We start from the raw sequence: 17,832 nt of genomic DNA, 5'->3' as shown, positions 1-17,832 counted from the left end.
ATTGAGGACGACCGAATGACGATTGAGTGATATGATAAAAATAGAGTGAGCAAATTCATGTTTTATATCCTATTTACTGTATTATGGTATGTTTTCATGTATAAGAAATTACGAAATTAAACATAGTGTGAAATAAGGCAAAAATGACTGAGGGCGACCGAATGGATACTGAGTTATATAGTAAAAAATAGTGAGCAAATTCATGTTTTATATGCTACTTAATATATTATGATATATTTTTATGTATAAGAGATTATAAAATAAAAATAGTGTGAAATAAGCTAAAATGCGATTGAGGGCGACCTAATGACGATTGAGTGATATGGTAAAAACAAAATGAGCAAATTCGTGTTTTATATCCTATTTACTATATTATGGTACGTTTTCATGGATAAGAAATTACGAAATTAAACATAGTGTGAAATAAGGCAAAAATGACTGAGGGCGACCGAATGGCGACTGGGAGCGACCGAATGACGACTGAGTTATATAGTAAAAAATAGTGAGCAAGTTCATGTTTTATATGCTACTTAATATATTATGTTATATTTTTATGGATAAGAGATTATAAAATGAAAAATAATGTGAAATACGCTAAAAACAATATTTTCTAGTACATCAAGTGGTTCTATTAGATCACACATATATCACTCAGTCACTCTCAGTCGCTCTTTGTATTATGACATTATTTTTATATTTTACACTATCACTCCATTATATTATACTAAAATAGAGTAAATAGACCCCAAACGTGAAGTTGCTCGTATTTTCTATTATAAGAATCATATATCACTCAGTCGCTCTTTGAGTTATTTTACGCAACTTTTATATTTTATACTCACACTGATTATAATATATTTGTGGGGACCCGGACGCTAATCAAGTTTTTAATCATCATTGGGACTAATTAATCAATTATAAACAGGGTCTAAATTTTTTTTTTTAAAATGCTGAACGTAGTGACATAAAAACATATATACATCTCAGTATATAAAAGTACCAATTCTATACCACATACATTTATTTAATTAAGGTTTAACAGCTAATATCAAGTGATATCAAGTGTCCAACCCTATCTCTAATCCAAGTCCGGAGCCGCCACTCTAATCACGATCTCCCTTCATCTTCTCAACCCTGAACCTGTCCCACCTGTTAGTCATGTACACATACAAACAAGACAACAGCCGGATAATTCCGGTGAGAATATAATCCCAGTATAAATCAACGAAACATGTAATCATATAAACAAATATAAAGCATGTAACAGGTAGCAGCAATATGTATCAAAATCTGAAACATAATCAATCACAGACTGTCGACAATGCTCGTAACTCTACCATTCAGATTAGACTCAATCCTAGTCTAGGGATCCCGATTTCTAGAAGTTGGCATTCCATATCGATCAATAGTAATAGAAGAATTTCCGATTCTATCCACATCGATATAGTATCGATCACCAGTAATAGAAGGAGCTCTGATTCTATCCACATCGGCATAGTATCGATCACCAGTAATAGAAGAAACTCCGGTTCTATCCACATCGATATGACATCGATCATCAGTCATAGAAGAAGTTATAATTCTATACACATCGATACGGTACCGATCACCAGTAATAGAAGAAGCTACAATTCTATCCACATCGATAGCCAATCCTCCAGTGACAGACTTTGGCACAATCGCCAATACACTATCTTATGACATCGTGCAATGTGCCCGTGGCGATCCCGCCACTATCAGGCACTTCTGTCATAAGACTACTCTTCTAATACCTGCTATCTATAAATCAAGAGAACAAGTACATCAATCGAATCAATGCAATATCAATGCAATAAAGTAAAGTATGTGATTTAGGGAAACTCAAGTCTAAACCGACTCAAGTCGATCTCCCAATACCACATTGACTTATACCTTCCGTTTGTAGTCCTGGTCTGAAGCAATATCAGTTCTGAACTCAAGACTGTCTCTGTAAATCTGAAATGACATATTGATAATCATAATATCAATGTTCCATTCTCACTTCAACACTGAATCTGATTAATCTGGATTTAATTCAAAATCAACGGCATAGTGGTACCATCTCAGTATCCCCGTCAATACAACATCACCAGATAACACTTACAATCCATAACCCATATCAGTACATTCTACAATCATCTATAATTCAAATCTGTCCAATATCAACCGATATATGTCTGAAAATTCATAATAATTCCATAATCAAGCTGTTTCTTAATCTGACTTCGATTCTACGATGTCTAACATATCAAGAACATCATATATGAATCATATTCAATTCTGACAATGACATAATTTCAAAGCATGTCAAAACGTAGCAAAACTTACGTCAAGTTGTAGCCTACGTTGATAGGATTACAGTACTGAAGTCAGATTACAATTCGAACGGACGTATTTCTCACAAAAGGCGTAGTGATTTTCAACACATATACAGGAACCTTTTCTCGATTCTTCTCTTTTCGTTCTACTGAAGGAAACAAACGTATATATGTATATATATATCCTAAGTTGCATGTTTCAGCAACGTGTCATTTTTTTCTTGAATCTCGGTTGGCAGCTCGGGCGGTCATATATTTCCGCCCGGGCGCTTGCTCGGCGCTCGGGCGGTTGAAACTTACCGCCCGGGCGCGAGGGGTTCTGCCTCCCGATTATTCCTTGGCGCTCGGGCGGTCAAAAACTACCACCCGGGCGCCACATCTTCTGTCCGAAGCATACACTTGTTGCACAATGGCGCTCGGGCGGTCAAACACTACCGCTCGGGCACCACTAGTTCTGTCCACCACTTGTGTAACTTCATATGCATTGCTCAATCTGGTCTCGGGATAGCCCGGATATAATCACATCAATTCATAATCAATAAATCATATCAAATTAATAGAATCAAAATCTCGGGCATTACAATATTATAATATAGTAAATAGTCCACAAAACATTAATTTGATCACCTTTTATATATCGAATATTACAAAATATCTTCGATTCATTCATACTAAATCATTGATGTTCAATTACATTAAAAAAAAAACATTCAACCTTCCACTTCCAGAAAACAATATCTTCTAGTACATCAAGTAGTTCTATTAGATCACTCATATATCACTCAGTCGCTCTTTATATTATGACATTATTTTTATAGTTTACACTATCACTCCATTATACTATACTAAAATAGAGTAAATAGACCTCAAACGTGAAATTGCTCGTATTTTCTATTATAAGAATCATATATCACTCAGTCGCTCTTTGAATTATTTTACGCCATTTTATATTTTATACTCACATGATTATAATATATTATAATATAGTAAATAGTCCACAAAACATTAATTTGATAACATTTTATAGATTGAATAGTATAAAATATATTCGATTCATTCATACTAAATCATTAATATTCAATTACATAAAAAAAAAACATCCAACCATCCACTTTCAAAAAACAATATTTTCTAGTACATCAAGTGGTTTTACGAGTACATTTCGTCTTATAATGTCCAACATCATTGCATAAGATGCATTTCTTTTTTCGTTGTTGTCCAAACTCTCCAATAGATGGTCTTCTTCATTTATTTGGTCACTCCCGTTTTGGCTTGAAGTTAGGAGGTAGCATTTCCAAATTAGAAATATAATCGAGAATCTTCCAATCTCTTGAATCAGGCACGGGGTAAATGGTACCGAGTAGGCTTGACGCCACATATGCACAAGCTAATGCGTGTTTACATGGAATTTTATCACATTGAAACACACAACTACTGCAGGAGTAGGTGGAGAAATCATTCTTCCACTCTCCATTAGAATTAATCAAAATCTGGATGATCGTCATTCATATACAAAATAAGCAGTAAAGATGTCATAAAAATTAAATGATTTAACATATAATTGGATGACATAACATATCAAAATGGGCGACTGAAAACAGAATTAGGCGACTGAAAACAGAATTAGGCGACTGAACCCATAATGTTTGGACGACCGAACAATTAAGAATGAAATATATGAAAAATTATATTTACAATATATACATTGTAATAAAAACCAGTAAATCAATAAAAAAAATTGAGATGACATTAGAACTTACACCTGCATTTAAAATCTTTGACAATGTTGAGAAAAATTGAAACTTTTTTTTAGGGAAATAAATACTAAAATATTCTCTTGCTTAATGTAGTGGAAGAAAAAATATTGAAGAGAAGACTAATGAGTGAAGGATGAAGAAAAGAAGAATCGTTGTGAGAAGGATGAGAAGAATGGAGGGAACAAGATCCTATTTTCTTGCTCCCTTTTCTGTTTTGTTTTTTAATTGATTAATTATTTTTTTAAGTGGATGTTATATATCAAATTTTGAATTCTAAAAGGATAATATTTAAAATTAAAATTTTCTTATGTTTAGATTTTAAAGTGGCCCCCATTTAAAAATGGCGTAGACGTGACAGAACAATATTCAGCACATAAAATTTTGCTGTACGACCCACTTAAAAGTGAAATCTTCTCATTTTTTAACATCCAAGATCCCAGACACACAATTCCAAACTAGTAACAATACAATAAATTCGAAGGAAATAATGTACGTAAAAGAAATTTTGACAAATAGATTCTGGACAATCATTCATCGGCATCTAAAACACACCCCGACAATGTAAGCAAGGATCATCGGCCCAAAATATAAAAGCCTGAACTCACTCTCAGTTTGCTGGTAGCGATACTACTTTGGTACAAAAAAATTATATTATATTAATTATTCAAATTAATTAATTCAAATTTGAAAGTAATATAATTTCGCACTTATGTTGTAACATCCAAATAAGAGCATGAAATAATCTGGTAAACCGATCAAGCCGACTTTTCTAGAGTAAATAATTTGTATTTGAGATATTAAATTCGAGTTTAAACTATTTTATTTGATAATTTGCGAACTTTCGAATGATATTTTTAAATAATTTGCGAACATGATCGAATATTATTTATTCGAAATTGAAAATTTTAATCTTCAAATAGAATATTAGAGATGAGATCAAATGATAATATGATCACACCCTTCCAAACAAAACATTGAAGAAAGACCGAGAGAGATAGAGAGAGAGGGCCGGGGGGATCTGTCCTCAGAGACTCCGATCATCTCCAGTTGTCCCCAAATCAAACAAACCCTAATTATTTATCATGTCCTTGAACATGAAAACCCTGACGCAGGCCTTGGCCAAGGCATCTGCCGTCATTGAGAAGACTGTCCAAACAACCGTTCAAGAAGTCACCGGTCTTCCTAGACCCATGCAGGACTACGTCCTCCTAGATCAGATCGGATCCGCCGGCCCCGCCCTCGCCTGGAAATTGTACTCCGCCAAGTCGCGTGACGGCCATGCGCCATCAGTCTACTCCACCGTCTGCGTCTGGGTTTTGGATAAGAAAGCTCTCTCCGATGGGCGCCAGCGGGCTGGCCTTTCCAAAGCCGCCGAAGATGCGTTTCTGGATGTCATACGGGCCGATGCGACCCGGCTCGTCAGGTTGAGGCATCCTGGTGTGGTGCACGTTGTCCAGGCTTTGGATGAGAGTAAAAACGCCATGGCTATGGTCACCGAACCTCTGTTTGCTTCCGCCGCCAACGCGCTGGGGAATGTGGAGAATATTTCCGCGGTGCCAAAGGACCTCAAGGGAATGGTAATTCTACTCAATTTTTAACTTGACGATTTTGTTCCGACTTCTATTGCATGAATTTGGATTTCACTTTGAACTATTGTAACTTCCAGAATTAAATATGATGATGTTGATTGTCAATTTGGCTTCTTTCAGCTACTTCTGTGAATTAATGATACTAGAAAAATGTAATACGCTAAGATAAATTTCAATGAATAATGGGCAAATTGTGAATCGTGATGGCCTTGGAATCTTACTGTAGGAAAACCTCTAACCAGGCCTCAACCACGACCAGGATTTTCTATTGGAAGCTTCTTTGAATAGGGGGGAGCTTAGAGATCTGTAATTGCAAAAAGAAAATTATGATCATCCATTGGAATTCCCTGTTCTGATATCTTTTTACGTTCATAAATTGTCAAATAAATCACTCTATGTTTCAAGCATCATATGCCTAATGCCCTGCATGTTTTAGAGATACCGTGGAGGTAGACTTTGAAAAATGTGTCACAGGGCTCTTCACCTTGGAACTTTTAAGTTTAATTTATTTTATCTGTTTTAAAGGCTTGCTTGAATCAACCAAGTATAATTCTAGTAGTTGTCTGATATCAACAACTAATACTTGTTGAAATTAGGAGAAAGCAACATTCTGGTTTTTCCTATTCATATTTTGGTCCCAAAGCTATCAAAGGATATACTATTATTTGTATTTATTTCATCATGCAGGAAATGGGATTGCTGGAAGTGAAACATGGTCTGCTCCAGATTGCAGAGACGTTGGACTTCCTTCATAATAATGCACGCCTTATCCACAGGGCTTTGGCACCCGAGGTATGATTTTTGGTCTCCAGGTGATTTTTGTTTTCACATTTTCACGCACTTTCTTTCTCGCCTTCTTTTTTCTCTTTGTTTTAATAGAAAAATCCACTTGTCATTCTCTGTATTGACCTTGTGAATTTTGGAAATAAAAAACAAGTGAGTAATGATTTATGAGGGAGCACCTTAACGGGAAGAAAAGGAATGGTGCACCGATTTAATGTACTATCGGCTCTTGTAAGTGACTCATCACTCAGCACACGACGTGAATTAATATTTGTGTCTAACTATGTATTGCCTTGGGTATTATTTTCAATTTAAGTATTAAACAGCATGTAGATAATGGATGATGATTTCTTCACTTTTGTTTTTTCTATTACAGAGTGTCCTCATAACATCTAATGGAGCTTGGAAACTTGGGGGTTTTGGTTTCACAATTTCAACTGATCAGTCGTCCACTGATTCTGCCAACAGTCAGGCATTCCATTATGCTGTGAGTAATAGTCTTTGACACTGTGATTTGAGGGATACCGGATATCCATGCATTTTTCTCTTTGCTCTTAGAGAAAATACAGGCGTGTGTATATGTATTTTCAATTTTGTGGTGATTCTTATGAACGAGTAAAATTAAGAACTAAATGTTATGAGTCAATGAGACGGAGAGGAAATATCATACAAAGAATTCTGAGTTTTTCAAACTAGCTAGCATGTTGAAGGCTATCTGGTCTTGAAATCTGGAAAAATTTCTTGAGCAAGACGAGTGTCTAGTTTTGTCTACCATTTGAGCGAGGAATTTATATTCTATCCACATACTTGGGTCAGGGTTCGAAGGCATTTGATAATGTTCTATTTTGTCGATCACAATGTTTTCCCAGTCATTGCTAATCACATTTTTGTTATTATTACATATTTGAGTCAATTTTTGTTAATTATGAATGTCAATAATGTATGATATCTTATTCTGATCAGGTTTTTTTCGACAGGAATACGATGTAGAAGATTCTATTCTTCCCCTCCAGCCATCAATAAATTACACTGCCCCTGAATTGGTTCGCAGTAAAACATCTTCAGTTGGGTGTGCATCTGATATTTTCAGCTTTGCATGCCTTGCTTACCACTTGATAGCTCGGAAGCCATTATTTGATTGTCACAACAATGTGAAGATGGTATTTTCTTGTTCTTGCTTTTTAATTTTATTATGTTACACTACTGAATGATCTTCTTGTGTTTGTTATGTCTGGACAAGTTGAATGTTTTTAGTCTCATCTCCTTGGCCATTTTTTGCGTTCATTTCATTAGTAATGCAGATTTTATGTTGTAATTCTTAATTCTTTTGATTTGTTCCTTTTCCTGAAGTATATGCTTGTGTTCTCTGTTTTCTGTCAATATGACATTAAAACATCTTCACATTTGTCTTTTGATTTAGAATTAGATGTAGTGAGTTTGATAAAAATTTCTGTGCTCCTATTGAGAGATAAGATGGGAGCTTGTCAGCTATGTTTTGGAATATTTAATTTTGCAGGAACACAATCACGACAATGATAGGGTCTTAAATTGACTTATGGGTGACCAATAACTTTTTGTATTTAGCTTAAAATACCGAATATGGAAGCATATGTATACAGATTTCTTACTTTGTCACTATTATTTGAATTTTTTATTTTAAACCAATTTCCTCTTGTTACTAGCATTGGTCCACACCGTCTTGTTCTTATTGAGTTTGGCTAGTTCAGGTAGCCACTAATACCCAAAGAATTATTGACTAGTTTCTGCATCAATTCCGTAATTTTTCACTGATTTAAGGCAGTTGTGATGAAATTTATTAGACTTAGGTGCCAAACATTTTAGTTTCAGTTAAAAAAACAAAACAGATTTTGAAAAATTATTAACCTAGTGAAACTAATCTCGGTGCATTTATATATTTTATTTTTTTGCGAAAAAACTGAGTCGCTTTTCATGCTGGAAAAATTCTTTCTAATAAGAAAATCCTTGCTTTGAGATTAATTACTTCTGGCCTACTTATTGCTGCAGTATACAAATAGCTTGACTTACCTAACCAGTGAGGCATTCTCCACCATTCCAAAGGAGCTAGTTCCTGATTTATTGAGGATGCTTTCTACAAATGAAGCTTTGAGGCCAACCGCATTGGATTTTACAGGTTAGGGTTGATGGTGCCTTGTCTGTTCAAGTATGTTCTTGATATCTTTGAATCAAGATCAGGGTAATCGAATTCCCTTCTTTTGTTTGTTGCGTGTTGTTCGGACGAGGAAGACCATTTGAATATCTTTTTGCACTAAGAGAGAGCAGGTCATAAGGACTAATTTTCAGATTCCAAGTGTCCTATTCTTAAAATGTACTGTAAATAAGAATACTTCGTGGTAGTTTTGGATGTCTTTAAATATTTATCTGTATCTATTACTGTATGTTAATTTCTGTTATAATCTATACCAATGTATTAAACTACTGCATCCCTTTGTAGTAACTACCCGGTCTCTTTTGGTATGTGAATATATGAAATTGCACTACTACCTTCCTCTTGTCTTTGCTATATATTAACCTTGCTAATTCTAATTCTACACCTCATTGTGATTTCGCCTTAAAATATATTACTACATATATTGTTAGAGAATCTTATAATAGCCATCATGGCCTCTTAAGTAAACACAGATTGTTATGCACCCATATTACTTAGGGTCCTGCTGCTAGTATACAATAGGGGCAAGGAAAACTACTTTGGTTAAGGTGTAAGACTAGAAAAGATCCAACTCAAATTTTAAAAATTTCGATGATGAAAAAATCTTAGTACAATCTTTTGATTTATTGAACATATGAGATTAAGTGCATTATTTTGTTGAACTAAACAATATCAAGTGTATACAATCAAAATTCAAATGATTATCATGAAAAATTATCATATGTTAATATTATTTTCTACTATTTAACTCGATTCTTTGACATATTGAATAAATATACGAGTATATAATATAATATATATAATATTTTAAAAATACAAGTATCAAACATTAAATTTTCGTTTATTTCTTTTAACTTAATCATTTTTAGCTTTTCTTCTTGCTATTATATGAATCGGTATCGGTCAAAATTGTTGTAATTTAATTTTTATATTACAGCAATTTCGTAATTAATATCTATTATTTATTTATTAATATAATTTCGTTTCCTATCAAAAAAAGAAAATTTTCGTAATTTAATTTCATTTTACCATTCATGGACTTGATCGTATAACATGGTTTAAATAATTTTGTTGCAAAGAAAAGTGTGATGTTGTGCTTTGTTTCACTTTTAGTTGAAATGATCGAGAACAAACGATTAGTAGCTTTATTTTGTGTTGTGTTGAAATGTTATTAAAAGCATGGGCCTGCGCACCCATTGCGTCTGGGTTGTTACCCAGGTGCGACACTTGAAACAAGCGCACTAAAGCGTGCGCCTTTGCCTAGGCGCGCGATGCATCCGAGAGGCGCAGAAGCGTGCGTTTTAAAGAAGTGGCTGATATTTTGTAGGTAAATAAGAAGTAACTCAAGCTCAACTAATTTTGAAGCCCAATTAGCAAAGCTTATGTCTATTTAATGATAAAAAAATCCCTATTGTTACTTATACAAGACTTTTTTTTTATCATGAAAATTCAGAAGTCTCCTATGCAAACTTTTACAGTAATATTCTCCCAATGATGATGATATAGTTGAAGAGGTTGAAGACGAATTTGATTATTTAGATGAACCCGTAATCCTCTATGCAAATTTTTAATCAAATTTCTTCTAAACTCATTACTCATCATTGTTTTGCAAGATGATGATAATGATATAATTGAGGAGGACGAAGATGAATTTGATGATTTAAATATTTGAAGTTTTTTTCTTGATATAATGTGAATTGATGACTTAGTAATGAATTTTAGACTATGAAAGTTTTTTTTTTTCTGGTTATGATTTACGTTTTATTGTCTATTGATGAATTTTTATTTTTAATGTTTGCTATTGTTGTGAAAAATATTTAATTTATGTAATATTATAGTATCAATCATTTTATATGTATTTAATTATAAAATTTATGCTAAATGCGTTTTACTTCGACAAAGTGTTCACTTCGTCTTTCGCCTTGCGTCTCGGGCTCCAGGATACCCTAGCGTTTCAGTGAGCCTTGCGTCCTAAATAACTATGCGTTCAATAAGTTATTTTAGATTTATGTTGTATGATATAAGTGAGATTCTTGTACTCTGTAGTCTATAACTTTACTATACACGTTCCTTGATTGCAGGTTCATCTTTTTTCCGGGAGGACACCAGGTTGCGAGCTCTTCGCTTCCTGGATCACATGCTTGTAAGGAATCCTACTCTTGCATATATGTGACATGCTTTTTCTATTGTTACATTATACAGTTGTATGAAATTAAACCCAGAAATATCTCTGATGGCTTGCAGGAAAGAGACAACATGCAGAAATCTGATTTTCTAAAAGCATTATCTGACATGTGGAAAGATTTTGACTCCCGTGTACTGCGGTATAAGGTCTGAGATTGTTTATTTCATAAAAAAAAGTATTTCTTTGCCCTGACGAGAACAGAGAAGTACTGTAAATTAAATTGCATTTCTATTATTATTTATGCAGGTTCTCCCTCCGCTTTGTGCAGAACTTCGGAACTTGGTGATGCAGCCAATTATTCTGCCAATGGTTCTTACAATAGCTGAATCTCAGGTACTTCAACATGGTATTCTGAAGTCTCTTTGGCTTGATTATATTAACTGTAGTACGTGAGACTTGAACTATGCTTGCTAGGCAGATTAATTCTGCATTTATATGCTTTTCATAACTGATTATGCGATATTAAATATATGCATATGAATTTCATCATTTTTGAACTATGATAGTGGAATAATATTTTTGTGCTTAATTGTGCTTGGTGATTAGATGATTGTGAGTGATTTTAGTTTAGAATGAAAAATATCATTTTGCTTCTTACTATGCATGAGATGGTTGACTTATCTGATCTAATGCCATGATTGGATCATTCACTCTGATGATTTCCTAATATTTTCCATGCATAATTTATAATTCTACAAATCTGAAAGCCGGTATCTTAAAACTGCTGCAGGATAAAAGTGATTTTGAGATATCGAGCCTACCAGCTCTTGTTCCAGTCTTGAATACGGCTTCAGGTGAGACATTATTGCTTCTCGTGAAGCATGCTGAGCTTATTATCAACAAGGTAATGAAATATTTTTTTTCTCTGAGTTTTGAAATTGTCTGAAGAACCGGTTACTCCAGTTTAGATTTGAACAAAGTTTGAGGATAACTCATGTGAACAATGAGAAAGCCTTTTGTTTCATGTTTATGTGTTCAAAGTTGTTTGGAATTAGACACAGTTGCATGTTATCTGACATCCATTTGCATAGTTGGCTTTGGGTGTGTGTTGGTATTTTGATCACTTTACACAACTATAGTGAGAATCTGTAACAACTAAATGATGGAACGGTTACTACCTTAGTGGTAAAAAAAGCAGTTGGAAACAAAATCATAATAAGCTACTTTTTTATACATAAAAACCTGAACCCGCATTCTTTAATTATAGTTAATATATTACAAATTTGATTAATAATCATTGAGTGATTGGTGGATAAAAATCATTTCTATTTTATAAAATTAGACCAATATTCTGAATTAATGTAGTATTTAACAAATTTGTCTATAGTTGAAAGAAAATAACAAAAACAGTTAATTAGGTGTACAATTTTTTTTCTTCATGAAAGACTATAAGTGAATAATAATCAATTTCAAAAGAACAATGTTTACTAATATATTTGAATTTTTCGAAGTTGACAGAGGGACAATTATGTCCTAAGAAGAGAGAGCTATAAAGTTTATCTGTTCTTGTTTTATTTTATTCTTGTTTATGCATGAGCATGGACTGAATAGTTGTGTTAAATTTTGAGAAAAAATTAATGGAGTTATGTTATATAACAAAAAATGGGGCTCGAATGAATCATTTTAGGTTGTGCATGCGATTTTTTTTTGTGTGTGAAATGAACTCTTCTTTTCTAGGAAAGAAACCATTATTGTTTATATGCATTCTATGTATCCAACTTAAATGCTTCAGTGGTTCAGAAAATTTGAACTTCGAAACAAAATGTCAGAATCCATCTTCAGTTCTTGAACTAGTATTTTCTTGTGTTTCTATAGTTGAGGCTTGAATCTGTGGCAGGATTTTTTTAATCTGACAGGCTAGCCAGGAGCACCTTATTTCACATGTGTTACCCATGCTTGTTAGAGCTTATGATGATACTGATGCCCGCTTGCAAGAGGAAGTACTCAAGAAGACTATCTTACTTGCGAAACAACTGGATCTTCAGGTAGTATATAGTTATATTCTAGTTGATAGTTCTCCATATTTTGTGCTACTTGGAGACTTATTATTTTGCTTCATTTGGACGGCGTAAGATTTTTGAACTTGTGCAAATTTAAGGCTGTGTTTGATTGGGCACCTCTCAGTAATTACGTAATAACTACTGTTCTTTCTACACTTTCAAAGAACTATATTACAACATCAGTCTCTGCTTCTTACGTCAACATTGATAGTGGATATTATCTAAATACCATTTCCAAGTTTTCTTTTCCCACCATTTTGTTCCTTGTCATCTAAGTGGAAATAGGTTGGCAAACAGTTATGAAAATATCCGGAAGACGGTTTGTGAATTGAGGTTAAATTTTATACATCACCTTAGTTCTTGGATTAAGATTGACCTGGCATTTAAGAAGCATTATCTGGTTTTAGGTTTGTTCCTTAATTATATCTTTAGTTATCTCTTGCAGATGGTCAAGCAGGTTGTGTTGCCTCGTGTTCACGGCTTGGCACTTAAAACAACTGTTGCCGCGGTACGTGATATTTCTGATTTCAGGTTTCCAACTTACGATTGACAAAGAGTTCAATGTTCTTCATAGTCTGTAACATGACAACTATGTCTCCAACTTATTATGTTTCTTTCTTTACCAATAAAAATTGAGATATATTTGTAAGTACACATATTAGGCCTATGGTGACTATAAGATTTCTACACATGCTAGTGTTGTGTTGTTCTTATTTGGTAGTCACTGGCCATAACTACTTTAGAGTTTCTCAGTACTTGTGTGTTTCATTCACAAGTTAATGATGTAATTTTCATTCACTAATTAATGGCGCGATGAAGAATCCATCGAACTATTGAAGATCATTTAAGAATCTTGTAATTGGTATTGTTTCATCCTTGGTATTGTAATATGATGCTGGAGGAAGCAGGAGAACTGTTGTAGTCTTTGCTGATTGTTGTAAAGAGCTATTAAGATGGCTATAAAGTAATTTATTTTCTTTTTGTGACGAAAGACAGGTCAACGTCTTAGTCTGTACATTCTCAACGTGTCCTCTTGTTTGGATAAGTTCTGAAATTCTCTGTTTTTCTTAGATTTTCCCACTCCTTCCCTATAATTATCCAGAAGGGATCAGTCTATCCTGATCTTATTCTGTTTGCAGGTGAGAGTGAATGCTCTTTTATGCTTTAGCGACATGGTTCGCATACTGGATAAGAAATCTGTTTTAGATATCTTGCAAACTATCCAGCAGTGTACTGCTGTTGATCATTCTGCTCCTACACTAATGTGTACCCTCGGGGTTGCAAACTCAATTTTGAAGCAGGTTTGTGATGTTTTAACCAAGTTGGTAGTACGATTGGTTTTCATGGCCACTTTATCTCCTGCTCTGAACTTACAGTGGCTTCTTTTGTTTCTTTCTACCAGTTTGGCATTGAATTCGTGGCTGAGTTTGTTCTTCCATTGCTCATACCTCTTCTCATTACTCAGCAACTAAATGTTCAGCAGTTCGCGAAGTATATGCTTTTTGTGAAGGATGCACTGAGGTAGCATCTCTTTCCTTGGTGGTAGCTATGTTGGTTCCTGTTATTTTCGTTAAGCATATATGATGTAACATTTACTTCGGTTACCAACATTCTTTTTAACTGTGGTTGTGATATCGTCCCTTACCAGAAATCAATTTGCCTGTTGCTGCTGCACAGGAAAATTGAAGAAAAGAGAGGAGTAACTTTGACAGATGCTGGAATCTCAGAAGTAAGAACAATGCCTGAACCTGAGGGGCATCCATCAGGACAAATGAATAAAACTGCTTCCAATATCCCATCTGTTCCAAAGCGCAGTTCATCGTGGGATGAAGATTGGTTGCCTGCTAGAGTAGCTCCAATGGCCATCCAGTCTATAACCATGCCATCAAAAAACACACAGCCTTTGATACAAAGTCAGCCTATTCAAGTCAACTCGAGATATTCCATGCCCTCAACATCATCTATCGCCTCCTGCTCAAGAACCACAATCTTCATGTCCTGCGGTTGATGTTGAGTGGCCTCCTCGATCTTTATCGCGTGTTACTACTCAATTCGGTGATATAGAAAACCTAAAGGTAAACAAAGGTGCATCACCAAATTCAAGTTTGGATACAATTGATCCTTTTGCTAACTGGCCACCACAGGCTAGTGCCACTTCAAGTGTCTTAAGCTCTTTAAACAATGGCACCAGAACATCTACAGCTAACAATTATGGTCTCAGCAATAGTGCGGCTACCAATGGTTTGAGCATGCAATCTGCTTCTTGGGTGCCCAGCTTGCAACCTTCTTCCGAGTTTGATAGACAGAATCAAGGAAGTAGTAAACTGGAAAATGTAGGTAATCTTAGTGGTGGTGGCCCAAATTCACAGAATTCACTCGGGTTTATGAAACAAAATCATGGAATTTCAGTCATCGGTTCATCCTTGGATAGAGCTGCAGATTTGGGATCGATCTTTGCTACTAACAAGAATGAGAAAGTTGCACCTAGACTTGCTCCTCCTCCCGCGGCTGCTGTTGGTAAAGTTAGAGGACGTGGGAGGGGAAATGAAGGGCGGGTTGGATCATCCAGCCAAATGATATCCCAGGAGCCTTTATTGGACTTGCTTTAGCTCGCGGGGTTGACCACAATTATTTCTTTCTGCTTGTTTGTACGAGACAAAAATATGGTTTTGAGTGAGATCATATTCTTGCTGACTGTTGCTGTCGAGGGTGATTCATTCGGTCTCATTCTTCAGATGGTGATGCTTGTGACTGAGTGGTCAAATTTTCTTTTGTTCTCTATCTTTTTGTTTATAGTAAATTGATTTATTGTTGTTTTTGTAACGAAATGTAACAGCTTGCAATTAGTACCAAGTCTTCCGATGAAATTTCTAGCATGTTACTTGACTCTATACACGCCAAAAGAGTCATATTTTAATATAAATGATAGTGAATATTACGAATTTATTTTCTTCAAATTTAGGCTGTAGTATGAATAGGATCCTTTGTTCAAAAGACTTTTAGATTAAATTATTTTGTTTTTCTTTACAAGGTAAAAGCGTGTGTATAGCTTTATTATTTGGTTTTTTCTTTTCGAGTAAAAGTATATGATAAGTTCATTAATAGTTAAAATATTTTTCAAAACATATATAGTCTTTGGACAAGTATTTTAAAAGTGAAAAAAAAATTTTAAAATATGTATTCGTACAAATTTTTTTTTTGTTCAAATATAGTTTTTAAAAACAGTTATATCTGTTTTTTTTTTATGTTCATAGAATTTAAAACAATGATGGAAAACCAAATGTGTTATTTTTAATTGTAAATTATTTTACAAGATAGTTGTCTAAACCCGTATTTATTCTTAAAACATATTTTAAAATATTCTGTAAAATTTTGTAAAAAAATTTTTTATAAATTTTTTTTATATAAGTATTTGTCCAAATAAATCATGCTATATTATATATTTAAAGCTCTCTAGTTTAATAATTTATAAATTAAAAGTCTCTTATGGTTAAAATATTCTTCATTCTATATTTCAGCATATTTTATTATAATTTCATATTTGTGAATCTCTAATGACTTGTAAATATATAATAATGTGTGGAGTTTATTTATGTATTTTTTTCACAATTTATTCAATTTTTCATGAATTTATTAGCTTAGAAAACATAACTATCAATCAAAATTTGAAGTCACATCTACATTTTTCGATCAAATTTGTGTTGGGTGCATTTACATCTATATGTTAGACTAGATGTCCTGAAAATCAACGGTTGACTAGAAAATTTATCGACTCAGTTGTACTTAACAGTATTTATTTTAATATAATTTATATTTCATGGTTTCATTTCACTTTATCTGTACACATATGCAATCGACATAGATAAAGTTCTTGATTATACTTTAATACAAATGAATCATAATTCGATCTTGAAACTCGTTTGTAAACACTGTATATTCTAAATTTGTTCTGGTCAATTCAGCCGCCTAAAATAAGGATAAAGACCGCTTGAGCTTGAGACTAATATCTGTGATGTTGTGTACCGTGTTTCATGGTAAGGACATAGAGAGTCCAATCATAAATATGAGTAATCATATGATGATTATACCGAACAACCATCATTCGAATTTTTCAAGTGGTTATCATTCATCGAGAGGAAAAGTCCATGATTGTGATTGTACATCATTAGTCCTAACAACCTGGGACAACACTGAGGCTCTACATACTAGGATTGTGCTTTGACTCGTTTATCGACTCCGCGAAGGGTTACAAGATGACGAGATTGGGTGCAATTGTGACATATATAGGAACAAGTGCATGGTAGTCGGGAATTCATCGCTCATCACAGGTTTGGATATCCTATGTGATCTAACAAAATAATAGTGTATGAAATATCTGGCCAGAATGAAAGATGTAGATTAGGGACACTGGGTTCTTTAGTTGTGTATGCAATCACACTATGATTATTTCATGATTGTATCACATGGATATCAAGTTTAATATGCAACCCTCAATGAACCAATGTTTGTAAATTCGATCGGGATATGTGAGAATAAAGGATCGTACTATACATTAATAATAACCGATTGGTTCTTGTAGGCACTATCAGTGATACCTAAAGAATCTTGGGGCAATGCTACAGACGCTCTTACCATGATTCGATGAGTTTGATTAGAAAATGATTTCTGACATTCTTATTATCAAATGTTGGTGCATGGAACATGACAAATTATGGTAAGTCCGAATAGAGGAAAATGTCCTGAATCACGAAAAATTATGAAAACATGACTAGCTGTATCTCTGAATCATTAAGGGTCAGACAAACATTTGATCATTTGTTCATGTTGAGAGAATAAATTCAATGAGTTGAATTTATATAAAATTATGAGATCATAAATAAATTCAATGAGTTGAATTTATATAAAATTATGAGATCATAAATTCAAGGAGTTGAATTTATGATAATTAAAATTTAGAGAGAATATATTCAAGAAATTGAATTTATAAAATTTAA

General features: G+C 33.9%; 1 protein-coding gene across 1 annotated transcript; it reads left to right on the top strand.

Annotated features, from left to right (window-relative positions):
* The first annotated feature begins 5,034 nt into the window (after nt 1-5,034).
* LOC142521212 (SCY1-like protein 2 A) lies at nt 5,035-15,760 on the top strand. Its single transcript, XM_075624436.1, is given in 15 exon segments — nt 5,035-5,670; nt 6,370-6,474; nt 6,842-6,952; nt 7,443-7,625; nt 8,491-8,617; nt 10,735-10,796; nt 10,898-10,984; nt 11,085-11,171; nt 11,569-11,682; nt 12,695-12,823; nt 13,284-13,346; nt 13,978-14,139; nt 14,241-14,359; nt 14,516-14,801; nt 14,803-15,760. Coding segments are annotated over 15 exon segments (2,775 nt in total). The 5' UTR covers nt 5,035-5,175; the 3' UTR covers nt 15,448-15,760.
* Nucleotides 15,761-17,832: the final 2,072 nt, after the last annotated feature.

This window comes from Primulina tabacum, chromosome 12 (assembly GCF_025594145.1).
Source record: "Primulina tabacum isolate GXHZ01 chromosome 12, ASM2559414v2, whole genome shotgun sequence".
NCBI lineage: Eukaryota > Viridiplantae > Streptophyta > Magnoliopsida > Lamiales > Gesneriaceae > Primulina > Primulina tabacum.
Note: the sequence above shows the minus strand (reverse complement) of the source record. Positions and strands in the feature narration are given on the sequence as shown.